Raw genomic sequence first — 21,891 nt, 5'->3', positions numbered from 1 at the left:
TCTCAATATTAATGCTTATTTTAGAGCTTAATTTTGATTTTTAGACTATAAAATATTGTAATATGTTCATATTAATAATCAACTAATCTTATACTGAAATATTTCATTTCTATGACATTATTAAATCCCAAGTTTATCAATTTCTCTTAAATATTTTATCCCCTTTTCAATTCTTTTTTATATTTATATATATTTTTGAAAACATCAAAATATAAAAATGAAAATTAAGCATAATATAGTGAAATAGAATTCTCATTTTATTACATGAAAAAGTATTGTGGTTCCCATATGCTGATGAACAGTAAAATATACCTACTTTTAAAGTGAGACGTTTAAGAATCAATGTAGGCTCCGAACTGCTCGACATTGGTTTCCCAACAAAATGATAGAAAATGAGTGTATTTGGAGAATGCTTCTGCTGTAATTGAATCCTAATAAGAAAAAAATATATAGTTCTCAACTCAAATACTACAAACAGTTCTACCAAAACATAGATGGTTATGTTGTTATACTGGAAAGTTTTTTGATATGGCTATATTTAATTTTTTAAACATTGAACTATCAACTAGATATTAATGATTGTTTAAAAAAAGTGGAAAAGAAAATCTGTTGATCCTTGCATTAAGGGACTGGCCCACTTAGTTTAGTGTCAACATAATTGGCAGGAGCTCTCCAGAAACTCAAAAGTTTTTTTCCAGACTTGTCTTGAGATATTAGGAATTGAATATGATACCTTCTGTATATAATTATTTTGCCAATGAATTGCCATTCTTTTCTAAAGATTTAAACTGTGCTGCAGTCTTTGGCATTTGATCTTAGACTAGAAATCTGAATGGTGTCATCAATAACAGTATAAATTCTAGATAAAGTTAACATAAATGAACAAACAGTCCTTAGAAAGTAAATGGTGATATATATAGACATTTTAAAATTTAAATATCTGTATCGGTATACTTTATACAGATTACAGTGAGAAACTAAAGAAATGCAACTAAATTATGTCATTGCACAGGTGGGACATTTCTTCTTCTTTTCCCTGCTGAACAATATTCCCACCAAGGTAAAATGTCAGGAATGGTCACAAGGTTAGCTGGTTGGAGGATCATGAAAACCTAGATGGAGGAGTCTGTGGTAAAGTAACAAATGTGTAATATGCAGAAACTAGCTAACTCTCTGCAAGAGAACTCTGTGGAACAAATGGAGGGGGGAGGGTAGACAAAATCTTAAGACAGAGCTCATGGTATATAATATACATATTATAGGTATAGTGATTCATTAATACTATGTCAACTGATCTAGTATGTTATATCTGTGTAATGAAATGACTACTAAAGGAGGATTTAAAAATGAAATCTAGTATGCATATGAATGCATATCTGAACATACATGTACAGCTTGGTATTTGTTGAAGGAGGGAAACATTTTTTTAAAATGTACATTTTCTAGAAATACAGATTTTTAAAAAAAAATATAATACCATTTTGATAAAAGGAGAGATTTTCCAGAGCCTGGCTGTCCAGTTACAAGGAGGGGTGGAATTGGTGCAGGGGCTGCCACAAAATCATTCAGACTTTCATAATACTGTAAATGAAACAACACAATATAATAAATAATAGTTGAGTTAGGTCCAAATATTTACATTTACTTGATTATAACGCTGTGTTAATCCAAAAAATAGTATTTTACATATTAATTTATGTGCATATAAAATATTGGCATTGCTTTAGTTTGCACATAAAGGATCCTGTTAATTAAAGAATCATGACTGGAAGGAGCTAGAAAGAGACTTTTCTGGTGCTACCTCTGCCCTTTGAAACATTCTTCCCCTTGGCTTTTCAAAAATATCTGCATTTTTGTTTGGGGCATAGAGAAGAGCAAGCACATGTGAGGCTTGTTAGAACCTACTTACCCTCCCACCTTTTAATTAACTTTTAATGTCAAATTTTAACTACCTTTGTCTCTCCTTTACATTTTTACATCCATTTCATGTTTTTTATTGTCTTTTAATTAAAATTTATTTGTACACTACCCAGATTCCCTCTGTGAGGATATGGGAAATTTCTAAATGTGACGAATGAAATAAAAAAGCTAAAACAGAATTTACTGACCATAACCATTATTGAACGTTATCATAGTCCTGATTTATGTTTGATCAATTACAATCCTCACTGGTTTGAACAGCATGAAAAACTGAAGGATGGTACAATTTAGTATAAGTGGGTTACCAAATCAATTACGTTTTAGAGTACTTTGAGACAAGGCTTTTATTTTCTAATACCCTGACCTTAATTAACTGAATTTTACAAAGTGAAATTGCAAATCTCTTATTCTTTCCTGACACTTCAGCTATCTTTTTTTTTCATTCCAGGAATATTAAGGAAAAAATAGTTATGCAGGGCTCAAACTACATAATTCAAAGGTTACTTTTGTTTTTATAAAAATATGGTTTTTTAAAATAAAAATAGGCTATTGGTATCCAATCAGATAATTAATATTTAGACCACATAGGGTACAGCTATAGGCTATGTGATTTGTTGCTTTTGAATTAGTATTTTCACACTATACAGCAACAACGTAATAGTTTGTTCTTTCTGCTCAGCCTCACCATTATGCAAGCATAGTGATGGCTTTGTGTAGGTGATTCATAAGAATGTCTTTGTCCTGCAGACTATCTAAGACTTGAAAGCCTCCAAGATTATTCTCAAATCTGTTTTTTTCTATATTTTCAACAATGAAAAAAGAAATAACCCACAAATTTTATGCATTTCTTTCCTGCAGAGGATATGAACTTACTTTGTCAAATCCTAGCTCACATGTTGAATTAGATGCCTGCTGGAAAGCCTCCATTTGTTCTTGTTCATCATGTGCATCCCATAGTACATCTCCAAACAGTTCCTCTTCAGGAATTGAAGAGTCACCATTATCAGTCACATCTTTCTTTTCTATATGTGAAACTTCACAGACTAATATATCCTATATGAGAATAGAAGCAAATCTTATGAAAGCAAAACATCATTATTCTTCTTTAAGGACAGTTTCTAAAAAGACAATATGTCAGGCCCTCGATTCCTCTCCAGCATGAAAAAAAGGACTCTTCACAATTTGTTCACATGGAAGATGACTATGGATCTTCCTTGAAGAAAAAAATAATGTTTTATGAGTCAATGTTGTTTACTATATAGTACACTAGATAAAAGAGGGAAGATGTTGCTCAATGTGGAACTGTTGTATCATGCATACAACCAAGTAATTTTGTATCCTTATTGTATTCAATAGTAACAAAAAACAAAATTAACAAAGGATTACCTTAGCTGTCATCTTACCCATTCCTGGAACAGAAAATTCTGTATTTTAATACTATACTAACTATGCTGTCCCAGAAACTAAAACATTAGATTATAAACATTTTAAAATCTTCAGAAAAACCTGCAGATAAACAAGGTATTTTCAAAATATTGACAGATACTCATGTTTTTAAAAAATAAATATTAAAGTGATCTAGTCAAACATCTGATAGCAGAAAATAGTCAATAAGCATTTAGCATAGGATGCTTTTTAGAATAATTATACTGACATTATTGAATTTGTAAACACTTTCATGCTATTCATGCTTTATATGAATATTTAAAGTATTTTAGATGTAAAATTCAAAGGCATAATTAAATGTTCTGACTTATGAAAACAGAATCAAGAAATCTAAGCGAATGTGCTACAATTAAAAAAGAATTAGAACATTTATATGCTGCTTTTCCATCACATAATCTTCAGGGCAAGAGACAAAGGGTAATACCTGCTTTATAATCTTTTCCACATAATTATATACTTCATATGCACCTTCCTCTAATCCTCCTATGTGGTTGATGATCTTAGGAAAAGAAATCATCGTTAAAAGATTAGGTCACCTTACATCTGACAAGGTTTAATAACAGAAAGATTTATAAGGCTAGTTTTATATTCAACAAAATTTACATACTTATAATGAAGGCCAGTTTCCCATGATTCTTAACACAAATATCAAATACCCAGACTCCATATAAAAAGCCTGAGTAAAGCCTATATTATTTTGACATAAAATAAAATAAAAATTATAGAGATGCAAAAAAAAAGAAGTTCAAGATATACTTATTTTCTATATCAATGTACTTTTTAAAAAGCATACATCTAAACACATTTTGATTAGTACGTACCTGCTTATTAGATAATTGTGCCACTATATTTCCCCTAATAAATATCCTCTGTTAGAGTGTGATACGCTATAATGATGGACATTCAGTTACAAACTATATCTTTAGCTTTCTAGAGGCAGCATTTTACATTCAGTAGGAATAAAAAGGGTAATCTGGATTAAAAATTATATTAAATTATAGCTTGATTTTTTTAAAATAAAATGATGTAACATTGGTATTTGACCCCAGGTAGACTAGCAAAAATGTATAAAGGGATTTCTAGTAAGTGCTGGAAATGTAGTCTTAATCCAGGCTATCAAAAATGTTGAAATTAACTGCTTTGATTTGAGATAATGGACTAGACAGACTTGTAAGAGCCTGGAAACTGTTTGTAGACTTTGTCCACACTAAATACAATAACAGATGGTTAACAAAGGGATGTAAAGATTAGTGTAATGTTTAGCTTAACTAAAGCTTTTATTTCTTTCTTCTATGTATGTTCATGAATATATATATATGAATGTATGTATGCATATGCTAAAATAACCACCACCACCCCCAAAATAAGCTCCCACAACTTCTTAAACACAATCAGTCCCCGCCATTTCCACTGGTTGATTTACGCGCAAACAACCGAGTTGAGAAGGCAAGGCTGGAGGGGGAGAAAGGTAGGTTCATGCCCCACATACCCTTACTATACCTACCGGTAAGGCTGATGGCCGGGCAAAAAGAGGGCCCGCTGCAAAAAGAGCAGCAAGCCAGCAATACGCCTTGTGCCCCATTCTTTGCCACGCAAATAGAGCACCTCCCACCCTGCCCTAAAGGCAACAGCACCTAGACTGCTTCTCTTCCCCACCATCTCTTTAGCGAGAGGGGTGGCAGGTCTTCCTCAATGTTTTGTTTAGGGAAGCACCTTGTAAAAAATTCCTCATGAGTTCAATCAAGCTTCTTGAACTGGCAAGGTTTTTTTTACAAGGTCCTTCCCTGGACAAAACGGCGAGACATGTGACGGAGCTGCAAGTCTCACATACTGCTAGGACGTGCGCCTCGCTTCTCCCCTGCCCCACCTGCCACCCCTCTCAATAAAAAGATGGCAGGGAAGGGAAGCAACCAGGATGCTGTTGCCATTGGGGTGGGTGCCATTGGGGTGGGATGGGAAGTGTTGGGCATGAGATATATATCTTACCAGAGACTGGCAGCTCTGTCGTGTCTCTCTCACAGTCTGGGCAGGAAAACACCTTGCACGGTAAAGAAAAAGTTTGAGAAGTTAATTGCTCGCACTCGCGAGAAGTTTTGCTTTACACTTGCTTTAAGTGTTTTCCTGCACAGATTGGCCAAGAGACTCAACAGAGCTGTCAATGTCTAGGAAGACAGTGCTGGCAGGTCCATCACGTTCCTTACCATTGTGTCTAGGGAAGCATCTTGTAAAAAGCACCTGTAAAAACTCTTGCGAGTGTGAGAAGTTTGATTCAACTTGCGAGAAGGTTTTTTTTACGTGTTTCCCTGGACACAATGGCGAGGAATGCAACGGAGCTGGAAAGGTAAGAGGCTTGTCTTGCTTCTTGCCTACCCCACCTGCCAAAAAATAACCCACCCACCCCAATAAGGCCAAGGTCGTATTTTGGGGGTCAAAAGAAAACAAGACCCTGTCTTATTTTCAGTGAAACACGGTCTTTCTCTCTCTCTACTTATGTGTGTGTGTGTGTGTGTGTGTGTGTGTGTTGCATTTGTGCTGATAAATAAATAAAGGGAGATTAGTATAGATCTATTTTAAGCTATTTAGCTCTCATCAGCTAGCCATACCCTTACTGGGATTCGAACCTGGGCTGTTTTTACATGTTAGGCAGTTGTGTTAGCCTCTAAGCCACAAGCTCTCCTCCCGTATCAGCTGAGCCAAGGAAATGATTAAGTGTTATGTCAAAGCACCTGGAATGCCCAAATATGGGAGGGAGTATGGGAGGGAGCATGTAAAAGGGGAGAATTTATTGCGGTTTTTTTGCCACCCAGAAAAAAATTCTATATGTTAAATTTATTTGGTATTTTAATCACCTTTTTCTCTTTTTTTATACACCATTTTTTCTTTTATGTTGTTGCTAGTGCTGAATGTATGCTTCTGTTTTGTAGTTTACCATTTATGACACAATAAATAAATAAATAATCTGTAAACCATTTAATACCATCTATTACATAAACAAAAAGAAAGCAATCACAGTAAATGCTCCACTTTTGTAAATGGTTTGCCTCGTTACCTTTGCTTTATTCACAAAACGAACTTGCTCAATTAATTGCTGCACAGAATCTGAACTGACTTGACCATCTTCGAGTCGGTGGTAAATGAGCCGAGGTTTCCCTTCAGGGTTTTTCAAAAAGGCTTCTTCACACTCATTTAGTAGATGCCTAAATTAGAAATCAGCATTTTGTGCTATAATATTTTGCTGCAATAATCAGTGTTAGCCCCAATATTGTATTTTTCTAAAAACTCCAATCAAAATGGTCAAACTTCAGTACAAATGTCATGCATTTTTAAAAACCAAGAGCAAAAATTGACCTACTCTATAAATAACTACTACAAATAATAATTTTGCAAAGAATGAAACTAAAAGGGTAACCAGATCATTTTAAGTTCAACAGCAATTTCTACATTTGCATAATAATAATAATAATAATAATAATAATAATAATAATAATAATAATAATAATAATAATAATAATCGGATAAAATACTGGCGCATAATACACCAGACACCACACTGGTTGAGAAAAATAAGGTTACAATCATAGACATCGCAATACTAGGTGATAGCAGGGTCAACGAGAAGGAACATGAAAAAATCGCAAAATACCAAAATACTTAAAAATCGAAATCCAACAATTATGGCACAAACTAGCAGTGGTAATTCCAGTGGTAATCGGCACACTGGATGCTATTCCAAAAGCACTGGAATTACATTTAAAACAGCTAAAAATTGACAAAATCACCATCAGTCAAATGCAAAGGGCCGCACTGCTTGGATCCGCACAATTATTATTATTATTATTATTATTATTATTATTATTATTATTATTATTATTATTTCGACTTATCAGTCACCCCCTCTCCGCAAAGGGACTCGGGGCGACGTACAATCAATCAAATATATAAGTGTGGCATGGAGGAGGTATCACATATTATGAAAATACGTTACGATGTCCTAGGCCCCTGGGTGAGGCCCAACTAGTAATTAATGCCAAATCTGGCGAAACAACTGGCCGCTGTGATACAATTCTAATAATAATAATAATAATAATAATAATAATAATAATAATAATAATAATAATAATAATAATAATAATGTGAATGGTGACACCAAAAGTGAAAAACCAGAAAAGCAGGCCACATCTGAATTCTTGAAAGAATTGTGGGAAAATGCAAAGGACTACAATAAGGAAGCAAAGTGGATACATGACTTTGAGGAAAGCATTGGTAACAAACAAATGCAAGTATTAGAAATAACAACTGAGATGATCAAAAATCAAGTAAGAAAAGTAAAGAATTGGACATCACCTGGAAATGACCAATTACATGGTTTCTGGCTCAAATATCTGACCAGTTTACATGCAACATTGGCCAGGCAACTGAATGAAATTTTACAAAATTGTCAAATTGATGAATGGTTGACAACTGGAAAAACATACTTGATTCAGAAAGATGCAACTAAAGGAACAATACCTGAAAACTACAGACCAATAACATGCTTGCCAACAACCTTCAAATTACTCACAGGCATTATTGCAGATAACATTATGGATTATTTGGAAACAAACAACATCTTGCCAGTAGAGCAAAAAGGCAACAAAAGAAGGAGTAGGGGCACTAAAGATCAGCTCCTAATTGATAAAATGATATTAGAAAATTGTAAGAAAAGAAAAACGAACTTGAATATGATCTGGATTGATTACAAAAAGGCATTCGACTCATTGCCACATAGTTGGATCATAAAATGCTTAGAAATAACTGGCATTAGTAAAAATATTACATCCTTCACTGAAAAGGCAATGAAACAATGGATAACTGAGTTGGCAGTAGGGAATGAGAACTACGGAATGGTTAATATCAAGCGAGGAATTTTCCAGGGTGATTCACTTTCACCTCTTCTCTTCATCATCGCGATGATCCCACTATCAGTAATCTTAAAAAAAAATGAAATTAGGCTACCAAACAGCCAAAGAAGCTGAAAAAATTTCGCATTTATTATATATGGATGATTTGAAACTCTATGGAAAGTCAGAAATAGAAATCCAATCACTGACAAACACAGTCCGAGTATTCAGCACCAGTATTTCAATGCAGTTTGGCATAGAAAAATGTGCCACTGTATCCGAGTATTCAGCACCAGTATTTCAATGCAGTTTGGCATAGAAAAATGCGCCACTGTATCCATAAAAAGGAGCAAAATCACTGCATGTGAGGGAATTGAAATGCCCGATGGCCAACTAATTAAATGCAACGAAAATGAAGCCTACAAATACTTAGGCATTCTGCAGTTGGATAACATCAAACATGGAGAAGTAAAAACTATTGTCAGGAGAGAGTACACCAACAGAGTTAGGAAAATTTTGAAATCTAAATTAAATGGTGGAAATACAATCAAGGCCATAAATACCTGGGCAATACCAGTTATAAGATATACAGCTGGTACAGTTAACTGGACACAAGCTGATTTGGACATTTTGGCCCGAAAAACCAGGAAACTAATGGCAATGCACTACAGTTTACATCCATGCGGTGACACTGATAGACTATACCTGCCCCGAAAACCAGGTGGCAGAGATTATTACAAGTGAAGCAAATAGTTGAAGAAGAAAAACATGCACTGGCTGATTATTTAAAAGAAAGTCAAGAACATCTATTAATCGAAGTAAAGAACAAAAATCTACTGAAGGCCCAACAGACGAAACAAGAATACAGAAAAAATGTGATAAAATCAAGACTGGAGAGTTGGCAGAACAAAGCATTGCATGATCAATTTCTGGAAAAAATAAAAGATAAAGTGGACAGTGAAAAAACTTGGTTATGGTTAACAACAGGTATATTAAAGAAAGAAACAGAGTCACTAATCCTGGCTGCGCAAGAACAAGCTATCCGAACAAAAATCCTCTGATGATGCCAAATGCAGACTCTGCAAAGAAGTTGATGAAACTGTTGACCACATACACAGCTGCTGTAAAAAAATCGCGCAGATTGATTATAAATTGCGGCACAATTCAATAGCACAAATGATCTACTGGAATTTGTGCAAAAATTATAATATTAAAACAACAACAAATTGTGGGAACATAAGCCTGAAAAAGTCACCGAAAATCAGATGGTCAAGATCCTATGGGATTTTCGTATACAAACGGACAAAATACTAGCGCATAACACACCAGACATCACACTGGTTGAGAAAAATAAGATTACAATCGTAGATATCGCAATACTAGGTGATAGCAGGGTCAACGAGAAGGAACATGAAAAAATCGTGAAATACCAGGACTTAAAAATTGAAATTCAACAATTATGGCACAAACCAGCAGTGGTAATTCCAGTGGTAATCGGCACACTGGGTGCTATTCCAAAAGCACTGGAATTACATTTAAAACAGTTAAAACTTGACAAAATCAGGGCTGCACTGCTTGGATCTGCACGTATATTATAAAAATATGTTACGACGTCCTAGGCCCCTGGGTGGGGCCCAACTTGTAATCAATGCCAAATCCTGCGAAACAACTGGCCGCTGCGATTCAATCGTATAATAATGTTGCTATTAGGTTGCCAAGTCATAATTTCTCTGTTGAATTTAACAGCTTGCTACCACTGATTGTGATAAGGCAGCATGCTAACAATTCTGCATTTTTTTTCTTGTTGCAGTGGCTGGAATGAAAAAGAGATGCAATATAAATAATGCCTATAAATACCTTAACAAGATGCTGAAGATTGACTGTGAGGGGGAGAATAAAGATAGAATGTCTGTAATGGAACATCAAAACTCTCTCACTTCTTTTATAAGAGACAGAAACCAAACCCAAATTCTCGTTCCAATCTACAAGGCAAAACTAAATCAAAACAGGTATCTGGCACTTTGAAGTCAACTGGTTCTGTACCAAAAAGAACAGAATCCCTACAGGTATAGTTGCATCTGCAAATGGACAATGCAGAATTAACAAGATAGCAAGCACTGCTTTGGTTCTGTGCCAAATATTTCTAAATGAAGTGATTAATTCATTAAGCTACTTTTCTCCTTTAGAATGTATGAATAACAGAATAACAGAGTTGGAATAGATCTTGCAGATCTTCTAGTCCAACCCCTGCTCAGGCTGGAAATCCAATACCAGTGATGAATCTTTTAGGGACCCAGTGCCCAAACTGCAACCCAAAGCCCACTTACTTACTGCAAAGTGTGAACACTGCAATTTAACCTGAATAATGAGGTTTTACTACCTAAAATAATGATAAACAAGGCAGAGTTCAGCTAATTGTTCTAAGAAACCTGTGATATGCTCCTTTTATGCCACTTCATTTTATTTTTTGCTTTTGAAATATTACGTTTAGCAGCAATAAAAAAAGAAAAACTTTTGTAATATCATTTCTCTTTCCCTCCCTCTTTTTCCCTCTCTTTCTCTTTCTCTCTGTCTCTCTCTCTTTCCCCCACTTTCTTTCTCTCTACCCCCCCTCTTTCTCTCTTTCTCTTTCCCTCCTTTCCTCTCTATCTCTCTCTGCCTCCCTCTGTTTCTCTCCCCCCCCGGGGGTGGTGGTAGAAGGAAACCCTGAATTGGTGCTGGGTTGTGGGAATCTGTTGTCTGAAGGCCAATGAGCCCAGGAGCAGCTCGCTTAAGCTCAGCTAGCTGGCGGAGAGACGGGGCATCCCAACACAGACAGCTCTGCAGAAAAAGAAATTGCTTTTATTTGCCGAGATGAGACGACATGAGACGACACAGAGTCACATTGTGCCTCCGCATCATTATGGCCTTCTGGAGGAGGACGGGATCCCGCCTCCTCCATTGTGACATGCACAAGTGAAAAAGTTCACTCAATCAATTCCAATTTTGCGAGATCTTTTTCTTTAGTGAGAAGTTGGAATTGTTCAAGTGAAACACGATGGAGAAATGCGATTGGAAGTGGGTTGGGGAGACTGCATGTGTGCCCACAGAGAGGGCTCTGCGTACCACATCTGGCATATGTGCCATAGGTTCACCACCATGGTCCTATACCATTTCAAACAAATGGTTGCCCAAACTTTTCTGAGTAGAGGTCTGTGAAAACTAAAGTTCAGGAACCAGGAGAAGACATGAAAGTTCCTGCCATGCAGCTGCAAAACTGCATCATTGCAAACAAAAACAAGGGGGAGTAGTAGGTTGCAGTAGCAGATATACTGCAGGTAAGCTAAACATTTATCAGCTCAGTTGCCAAATACAAATGAAATGGAATACAGATTCCTTGTATGGAAAGGGACGTTATAGCAGAAACTTATTTTGACAGGGTTTGCCTGCTGTTTTGAGTGCATGGCTAAGACTGAACCTGTCTAATCTTTTTGCTCATTTTAGGAAATAAGAGAATATGTTCCAAGCAAATCTATTCTGAAGTCAACAAAATGTTCATTTCTTATATGAACAACTTTGCTTGATTGGGGGGAAGCATCTCTTCTGTATTATTCATTATTTTGTTTTCATTCAATAATCTTTTAAGATAAAGTTATTTTAAAACCACTTATTATAAACTACATTTGGTGTCCTTTCTATATATAAAGTCAAGCAACTAAATGCACTTTGAAATTATTAAAATTTATAGAATAAAAGTGTTTTCATTTCATGTTTTCTTTACTATAGATCTTGATATTCCGAAAAACTGCAATGACTTTTATCAGAAAATATAAATGATTTATGTATATTTAAAACTATGTTCCATATTGTCATGATGTCAATTCATTCAGTTCAGGCCTAGCAAACTTTTTAACAAAATGTTATCTGAAAGTGATTTATTGCGCATGCGTTACACATTCCAAAATTCCTTTCTTCTTTGTTCGGCTGCCAACTTGGCAACCGGAGCTTTCATTATCAAAATGTAACCAATTAGTTATTTTCTGTTTCATTTACTTTTATTATTTTCGTATTAAAGTTTGTTTATTAATTAGAATATACTTGTTAAAGACTTATTTCTTTTCTTAATATCTCAAAAGATATGCGGAAGGGAATCAGCCTCGGTCCATAGACCTCATTTTCTACAGGGTGTTTTTCCCCTGACACATATGTACTTTGAAATGTAATTCAATAATGTTCTCTTTTACCTGGATACCTTCCTTTAAAATATTCCTGTACTTTTCTTCCCAAAAAACCATTCAAAATTACTCTTTCTGTTTAATCTTTGTACTAGCTCCATTAACTCACCTTGGCAGATTTAAATGTAAAAACAAAATTGTTAGAGAACTTTTCTCAATTTCCCATTTTCTTACAGCATGTAGACAACTCTCATTTTCTGGAAAATAGACAACTTGAAAAAAATACTCCATCGTCTCACAATATTTCTGAAGTTTTGGAGAGTATTTCTGAAATTTAAGAAGAAATAAAACACAAACTGCTTCCCATATAAAGCTAAGCTATAAACTATAAAGCAAATCTGCATAGTTTACATATAGAAAACTGGATTTGCACATCATTATAAATCAAAGCTAAATAAATTACATACATTTATATAATGAACTGGGGTTAATATAAACTATAGCTAAAAATTATACTTACTTTTGATCGCAAATTATTCCCAAAGTAGTAATACCATAATTAAACCTAACAATTCCTCTGGATCTAGTAAAAGTCCCTAATTTTTTCATTCTGCTTACACTGAAACCTTGCAATTTAGTAGCAGCAGTTGATAATGATTTGTAATCCCCAAATGCCTTTTCCATAGCAGATCCTTCAAATTAGTTTATAGAAGAAAATCAAAACTTCTCTAAATTCAAAAGCAAAATTCAAATTACAAAATAAAACATACTTATTATAACCAGAAAAATAAGCATTACTACCAAAACACAATGAAAACAACAATTTCAGGCCAAATACTAAGAACAAACAGCCACATTTTCATTACATTAAAAACACACCATAATAGACCTAAGCAGATACTTTAGAAGAAAAATCCAATATCTCTTGAGCAATTAAAATTTTGTGAAAAGTGGGTCTCAAAAAAAAAGGTGGAGCAGGATTCTGTTTCCTGAAAATATCAACAATTAAGCTTTTAGAGCTATTGACAGATCCAGAAAAGAATGGGAGAAACGATCAAAAAAGAACTAAGTTTGAGTTAAAGGAAAGCCTGAACCAACTACCTTGAAAAAACTTTAAATATTGGAAGATTAGTAGGAATTTACAAGTGAAACTCGAAAAATTAGAATATCGTGCAAAAGTTCATTTATTTCAGTAATGCAACTTAAAAGGTGAAACTAATATATGAGATAGACTCATGCAAAGCAAGATAGTTCAAGCCATGATTTGTCAAAATTGTGATGATTATGGCTTACAGCTCATGAAAACCCCAAATCCAAAATCTCAGAAAATTAGAATATTACATGCAATCAATAAAACAAGGATTATACATAGAACAATATCAGATTTCTGCAAAGTATAAGCATGCATATGTACTCAGTACTTGGTTTGGGCCTCGTTTGCAGCAATTACTGCCTCAATGCGGCATGGCATGGAAGCTATCAGCCTGTGGCACTGCTAAGGTATTATGGAAGACCAGGATGCTTCAATAGCGGCCTTCAACTCTTCTGCATTGTTCGGTCTCATGTCTCTCATCTTTCTCTTGGCAATGTCCTGTAGATTCTCTATGGGGTTCAGGTCAGGCGAGTTTGCTGGCCAATCAAGCATAGTAATCCCACAGTCATTGAACCAGGTTTTGGTGCTTTTGGCAGTGTGGGCAAGTGCCAAGTCCTGCTGGAAAATAAAATCAGCATCCCCATAAAGCTCGTCTGCGGAAGGAAGCATGGTAGATCTCTTGGTAGATGGCTGCGGTGACCCTGGACATAATGAAGCACAGTGGGCCAACACCAGCAGATGACATGGTTCCCCAAATCACACTGGACTTCAAGCATCTTGCAGTGTGTGCCTCTCCATTCTTCCTCCATACTCTGGGTCCTTGGTTTCCAAATGAGATGCAAAAGTTGATCTCATCAGAAAAGAGGACTTTGGACCACTGAGCAACAAACCAGGTCTGTTTTTCTTTAGCCCAGATAAGACGCTTCTGACGTTGTTTGTTGTTCAGGAGCAGATTGACAAGAGGAATACGACATTTGAAGCCCATGTCCAGGATCCGTCTGTTTGTGGTGGCTCTTGATGCACTGACTCCAGCCTCAGTCCACTCCTTGTGAAAGTCCCCAACACTTTTGAATGGCCTTTTCCTGACAATCCTCTCCAGGCTGCGGTCATCCCTGCTGCTTGTGCACCTTTTTCTTCCAGACTTTTCCCTTCCACATAACTTTCTATTAAGGTGCTTTGATACAGCACTTTGGGAACATCCAACTTTTTTTGCAATTACCTTTTGAGGCTTTCCCTCCTTATGGACGGTGTCAATGATGGGTTTCTGCACAACTGTCAGGTCAGCAGTCTTTCCCATGATTGTGATTCCTATTGAACCAGACTGAGAGACCATTTAAAGGCTCAGGATCCCTTTGCAGGTGTTATGGCTTAATTAGCTGATTAGAGTGGGATACTTTGAGCCTAAAATATTGCACCTTTTCACAATATTCTAATTTTCTGAGATTGTAGAATCACGGCTTGAACTATCTTGCTTTGCATATAATGAGTCTATCTCATATATTAGTTTCATCTTTTAAGTTGCATTACTGAAATAAATGAACTTTTGCACGATATTCTAATTTTTTGAATTTCACCTGTATGCATTAATACTTATTGGACTTATCAGTATGTACTGGACTGATTAGTACTTTTTGGATTGACATCGGATTTGGATGCTCAAGGGGAAATTTTCTGAGCATTTAAAAGAAAGTAAGGGTGCCATCTACTGTCCAGAAGAGATTGCAAGAAGAGCAAATGACTGTGGTTAGATTTATAAAGACTCATAAATACTCCATAAAGACTTTTGAGATATCCAGAGAAAATTGGTGAGGACATCGAGTACCTTGAGTTGTGGGAAAGTAGAAAGAAGAAGGGAAAGTATTCTTTGTGAACTTGCAAATGGTGTTTTCATCTAGGTACTGCTCTGAAAGGAAAGCTCAGTGATGTGATGGGTTTTGAGGCCTTGGTGGACTATATATTTTAATTCTTAAAAGAATTTGCAAAAGGAATATAACAATAGCAGCATGGACAAACCTATGTGGATTATAAATTTGATTACTGGAGATAGAAGAATAAAGGAAGCACCTATCCTTAAGGGATCTATGAGTAATTAACAACCCTGACAGGACAATTAATACTGTAGACCATATATATATGTATGTATGTACAGTGGGGCAAAAAAGTATTTAGTCAGCGACCAATTGTGCAAGTTCTCCCACTTAAAAAGATGAGAGAGGCCTGTAATTGGCATCATAGGTAGACCTCAACCATGAGAGACAAAATGTAAAAAAAACCCCAAACTATCACATTGGCTGATTTGGAAATAATTTATTTGTAAATTATGGTGGAAAATAAGTATTTGGTCAATATCAAAAGTTCATCTCAATATTTCGTTATATATCCTTTGTTGGCAATGACAGAGGTCAAACGTTTTCTGTAAGTCTTCACAAGGTTGGCACACACTGTTGCTGGTATGTTGGCCCCTTCCTCCATGCAGATCTCCTCTAGAGCAGTGATGTTTTGGGGCTGTCGCTGGGCAACACGGACTTTCAACTCCCTCCAAAGGTTTTCTATGGGGTTGAGATCTGGAGACTGGCTAGGCCACTCCAGGACCTTGAAATGCTTCTTACGAAGCCACTCCTTCGTTGCCCGGGCGGTATGTTTGGAATCATTGTCATGTTGAAAGACCCAGCCAAGTTTCATCTTCAATGCCCTTGCTGATGGAAGGAGGTTTGCACTCAAAATCTCATGATACATGGCCCCATTCATTCTGTCCTGTACACGGATCAGTCGTCCTGGTCCCTTTGCAGAGAAACAGCCCCAAAGCATGATGTTGCCACTCCCATGCTTCACAGTAGGTATGGTGTTCTTTGGATGCAACTCAGCATTCTCTCTCCTCCAAACACGACGAGCTGTGTTTCTACCAAACAGTTCTATTTTAGTTTCATCTGATCATATGACATTCTCCCAATCCTCTTCTGGATCATCCAAATGCTCTCTAGCAAACTTCAGATGGGCCTGGACATAGACTGGCTTAAGCAGGGGGACACGTCTGGCACTGCAGGATCTGAGTCCCTGGCGGCGTAGTGTGTTACTGATGGTAGCCTTTGTTACATTGGTCCCAGCTCTCTGCAGGTCATTCACTAGGTGATCCTGGGATTTTTGCTCACCGTTCTTGGGATCATTTTGACCCCACGGGGTGAGATCTTGCGTGGAGCCCCAGATCGAGGGAGATTATCAGTGGTCTTGTATGTCTTCCATTTTCTAATTATTGCTCCCACAGTTGATTTGTTCACACCAAGCTGCTTGCCTATTGCAGATTCAGTCTTCCCAGCCTGGTGCAGGTCTACAATTTTGTTTCTGGTGTCCTTTGACAACTCTTTGGTCTTCACCATAGTGGAGTTTGGAGTGTGACTGTTTGAGGTTGTGGACAGGTGTCTTTTATACTGATAACAAGTTCAAACAGTTGCCATTGATACAGGTAATGAGTGCAGGACAGAGGAGCCTCCTAAAGAAGAAGGTACAGGTCTGTGAGAGCCAGCAATCTTGCTTGTTTGTAGGTGACCAAATACTTATTTTCCACCATAATTTACAAATAAATTATTTCCAAATCAGCCAATGTGATTGTTTGGTCTTTTTTTATATATTTTGTCTGATATAGTTGAGGTCTACCTATGATGCCAATTACAGGCCTCTCTCATCTTTTTAAGTGGGAGAACTTGCACAATTAGTAGTTGACTAAATACTTTTTTGCCCCACTGTATGTATGTATGTATGTATGTATGTATGTATGTATGTATGTATGTATATGTATATATATGTTGTGTTTGTGCTGATAAATAAATAAAGGGAGACTAGTATGGATCCATTTCAAGCTATTTAGCTCTCATCAGCTAGCCATACCCTTACTGAGATTCAAACCAGGGCTGTATTGCATATTAGGCCGATGTAATTGCCACTAAGCCACAGGCTCTTCTCCTTTATCAGCTAAGCCAGGGAAATAGGTATGTATTTGTGTTACAATCCCTGGTATGCCCAAATATGGGAGGGAGCTCACTACTCCCTCTTTCTGTCATTCGGCTCATCACAGAAAACCATCCAGACAGAAACCCATATTTTTATTTTTAATGTTGAATTTTTATATTTGTGTTGTGTTCGTGCTGATAAATAAATAAAGGGAGACTAGTATGGATCCATTTCAAGCTATTTAGCTCTCATCAGCTAGCCATGGGAATCCCAGCTTACTGGGATTCGAACCAGGGCTTACTGGGATTCGAACCAGGGCTTTATTGCATATTAGGATCCATACTAGTCTCCCTTTATTTATTTATCAGCACAAATACAACACAAATATAAAAAGGCAACATTAAAAATAAAAATATGGGTTTCTGTCTGGATGGTTTTCTGTGATGAGCCGAATGACAGAAAGAGGGAGTAGTGAGCTCCCTCCCATATTTGGGCATACCAGGGGTTGTAACACAAATACATGTATACACACACACACACACACACACACACACACATATATACAAATATACATATACATACATACATACATACATACATACATACATACATGCTGGTCTTGTTGTATTCGGGTCTTTTCCCATGTAAGATTGAGATTGTCTTGGAAATGTTCGGCAAGGTCTCACTCGCCATCTTGTCTGGTGTTTTCGGCTTCGTGTTTTTTACTCACACAAACACGAAGCCGAAAACACCAGCCTGGAGATGGCGAGTGAGATATATATATATATATATATCTCACTCGCCATCTCACTGGGGGTGTGGGAAATAGTTTTTTTCTGTATAGATATAACCTTTTTGTCTTTCCCTCCTTGACAAGCTAATTGCTAAATATTAGGGATGACAAGTATATTGAATATGTCTAAGATAGGAAAGAATGCGGCATCTACATCCTCATCAGCATCAGCAACATCAAGCCCATCCAGTCAAAGATCAATAGAAAGTATGCTAAGTCTGGAGAAAACATGTTCCATTCAGAGTAAGCAAGCGACACTACTATCAATCCAAGAAACAATAACGAAAGTCAGGAAGCTATGTGATAAAATCATGATGAGATTAAAAATGAAATGAGGGAGATGAAGGGAGATATACGGAAGATGGATGAAAAGATAGGGAATTTTCAGCAAATTATAGCGAAGAATGAACAGAGGATACAGAAAATAGAAATAAAGGCTGATCAAACAGGAAAAAAATGAAGGAAATGGACCAAAAGCTATCACAGCCAACAGAGAATTAGAAGAGACAGAGATGGAAAAGGCGGCTTATTATTTAAGATTTCAGAATATCGTGGAAGAGAAAGAGGAAGACCTGGCCGATGTGATGACAGAACTGTTCACTAAAAAGATGTTGAGAGATGAAATATATAAAAGAACTAGAGAGGAACCCTTGGAGTATAAAGGGAGAGAAATCATGATTAAAAATAGATCCCCAGGAGACTTCAAGAGCAGAGGAGACAATACCAATTTTTGATGGGACAACTGATCAAATATAAGGTGACTTTTAGATGGCTGATAAAGGTAAAGGCAAAGGTTCCCCTCGCACATATGTACTAGTCGTTCCCGACTCTAGGGGCATGCTCATCTCCATTTCTAAGCCAAAGAGCCAGCGCTGTCTGAAGACGTCTCCGTGGTCATGTGGTCGACATGACCAAACGTACAGAATGCTGTTACCTTCCCACTAAATGTGATTCCTAAAAAAAACGGGCCCGTTTTTGCAAAAAAAAAAAAAGGGCATGCATAGCATTTAGGAGGGTTGTAGAGTGCTCCTGGGGACTTGGGGGGGGAGGGCAAAAATGAACAAAAACCCATTTTTCACTCTTTTTTTGCCCTCCCCAGTCCCTAGGAGCACTTTGCAGGACTCCCAAACCCTCTGCACGTCCATTTTTGTGAAGGGGGTGGGGTTTCAGGAGGCCGAAAATGCTGTATTCATTGTATAAATGAATCTGCACCCAGATTTTCACCCTCTTTCTAGAGGGAAAAGGTCCGTCTTATACTCTGAAAAATATGGTAATTGAGTGGGAATTCTCATATTCAGCAAAGTCAAATCCAAATTAATGTTATAGCATTATAGAACCAGCTACTACTTCAATATATATAGAGAGAACAAAGTCTGTATTTTTCCATTGAAATGATTCACTGTATCACGTTAGATACCATTGTGTCATAACTCTAAAAACATCCATTTAACATTTTATCTAAGGAAAGTGATGTATCTAGATTTATTTAACAGACAATGGCTGTCTAAGTCTTCAGACAGAAGTCTTGTCCATGTTATTCCACCCAGATTTTTATATTACAAAATGCCGAGAATTAATTTTAAATCTTATTCAAACAAACCCCATGCTCTCATACTGAACTTTATCTCTTCCACTGAATTGTATAAAATTAGCTAGTTACTCATCCATATGAAGAAAACTGCATATGTAGGTTTCTGTCCCAAGAATATGAGACAATAAAGACAGATATAACAATCAGTAGCATATTGTGCAGTGCAGTTTTTCTTACCTTTATGAAAATGTCTACTTCCAACTGAGTCTCTTCAGTGTTAATGAGATACACTCTTACTGTGTTACTCCACAAAGAGTGGGAAAACAAAGGAGTGACTTGCAATAAACTGGCAACAGCTGCATCCCAATCATCTGTAAAGAACAAAAGATAAAGAACATCAAGCCAAACTTTCTCCTCTCATCATTACCAACCACTCATGGAGATTCCATGTCCCGTTCCCATAATTCATCCTTTTCTATTTGCATTAAACTGCTTGGAATTTGCTTCCTCTTCTTCCAATTCAGCTGCCATAACAACATACTGTCACAGTAACTGGGGAAAGTGTTCGCAAAATTGCTGAGATGTTGTCATTTCATGTTCACAGCTCATAGAGGCAAGGGCAACAAGAAGCTTTAGAGAATTTCAGTGCTTTTTATTGACACGTTTTCAGTTCATCTTCTGTCGCATAATTCCTATTATAGCAGTGATGGCAAAACTTTTATTTATTTATTTATTTATTTATTTATTTATTTATTTATTATTTATTTATTATTTATTTTTTATTATTTATTTATTTATTTATTATTTATTTATTTATTTATTATTTATTTATTTATTTATTTATTTATTATTTATTTATTTATTATTATTATTTATTTATTTATTTATTTATTTATTGAATTTATAGACCACCCCCTCTCCCCAAAGGGACTCGGGGGGGTGCACAGACAGAATTGCTAAAAAACCGTATACACAATAAGAAAATATTAGAAACCCCTTAAAAACAAATTAAATATTTTTTAGCTTCGAGTGCCGAAAAGGGACCGTGCATGGGAAACAGAGAGTGCCAAAAAGAAAGCATTTCACGCACATGTGCACTTTGCGCATATGCACACACTCATCTGGGCTGCGACCAAGAAGAGGAACTGCCCTGAGGACATGCACATGCCGGAAAATGAACTTCCGGTTTGCAGTGTGCGCATGCACAGTGGCCAGCCAGTCTTCCAGTTACTGCCATGCATGCACACCTGCTGATCAGTTGGCCAGCATGCATGCTCACATCAGAAAATGGAAGACCAGCTCTTCTAGTTTCTGGAATTGACGCACACAAGGTGTAGCAAATGCTTACCTCTACTGACATTTGCAAATGGCCCTTCCACATCTATGGAACTATGCGCAAACTCAGGTCCTCTAAAAGACTGCTGAAGTTGCATCATGCTGCCCATGGAAGGCTCACTTGCCAAGGCTCTTCCCATCCAATATTCTGTCTGACTCCCAGCAGCTTAAAATGAAGAAAACAAATGCCAATTCAGTAAATTAAATTTGATCAGAAATACAACAAATTAAACAAATTAAATTTCAATTTCAATTCAATTTCAAGAAGCAAAAAACAGGAAAGCAAAGGGAGTTTTCTGAAAGGAAACAAATAGAGCTGTAATTAAAGAATATGCTATCAGATTTTGCAGTGATCCAACCAGCACACAAGTAACTAATTCAGCAGGATTCATTTATAGAAGAAACTTGTTTATATACAATAATATAAAACACGATGCATGTATACAATACCCATGCAGCTCTTGAAATGTGGTAGCAAGTACAAGGACAAGAAACAGAAGTCAGAACCAGAAATCACAGAAGCACAGAAGCAATCATCCAAGAACAAACTAATTCTTATATACAGACCAGTTAAGCTAAGCCACACCAAGGCTCCGAGCCGTCTCCCATGAACAGATCCAGTTTCTTAGTCACCAAACAGTTTCTATTGGCTGACTTGTTGTTATGGCTATCCCAGCTCATAATTTCTTATACACTGACACATGTCACTGTAAAATGTACTTTGGCTTGAAGGTGCAATATACAAAAATGTTCATCTATTGTAAATATATTATTATGATGGTAGTTGAATTTTT

General features: G+C 36.5%; 1 protein-coding gene and 1 long non-coding RNA gene across 3 annotated transcripts in view; both read right to left on the bottom strand.

The window, feature by feature from the left end:
* The window catches only part of LOC309401924, a 140,015-nt gene that overhangs the window by 53,265 nt on the left and 64,859 nt on the right, over positions 1 to 21,891 (bottom strand). The window lies entirely within an intron of this gene.
* The window catches only part of NPHP3 (nephrocystin 3), a 76,939-nt gene that overhangs the window by 50,903 nt on the left and 4,145 nt on the right, over positions 1 to 21,891 (bottom strand). For both annotated transcript variants that reach the window (XM_081971288.1, XM_081971289.1), the window contains exons 4-11: positions 21,111 to 21,263; positions 20,000 to 20,133; positions 12,570 to 12,727; positions 6,416 to 6,563; positions 3,791 to 3,865; positions 2,794 to 2,973; positions 1,478 to 1,581; positions 317 to 431 (exon numbers count right to left, since the gene is read on the bottom strand). In XM_081971288.1, the coding sequence (XP_081827414.1) occupies positions 317 to 431; positions 1,478 to 1,581; positions 2,794 to 2,973; positions 3,791 to 3,865; positions 6,416 to 6,563; positions 12,570 to 12,727; positions 20,000 to 20,133; positions 21,111 to 21,263 (1,067 nt within the window). The remainder of the gene's footprint in view (positions 1 to 316; positions 432 to 1,477; positions 1,582 to 2,793; positions 2,974 to 3,790; positions 3,866 to 6,415; positions 6,564 to 12,569; positions 12,728 to 19,999; positions 20,134 to 21,110; positions 21,264 to 21,891) is intronic.

This window comes from Natrix helvetica (genome assembly GCF_964273705.1).
Source record: "Natrix helvetica genome assembly, chromosome: Z".
In the NCBI taxonomy this organism is placed as follows: Eukaryota; Metazoa; Chordata; class Lepidosauria; order Squamata; family Natricidae; genus Natrix; species Natrix helvetica.
This window is presented reverse-complemented; position numbering and strand designations above follow the sequence as displayed.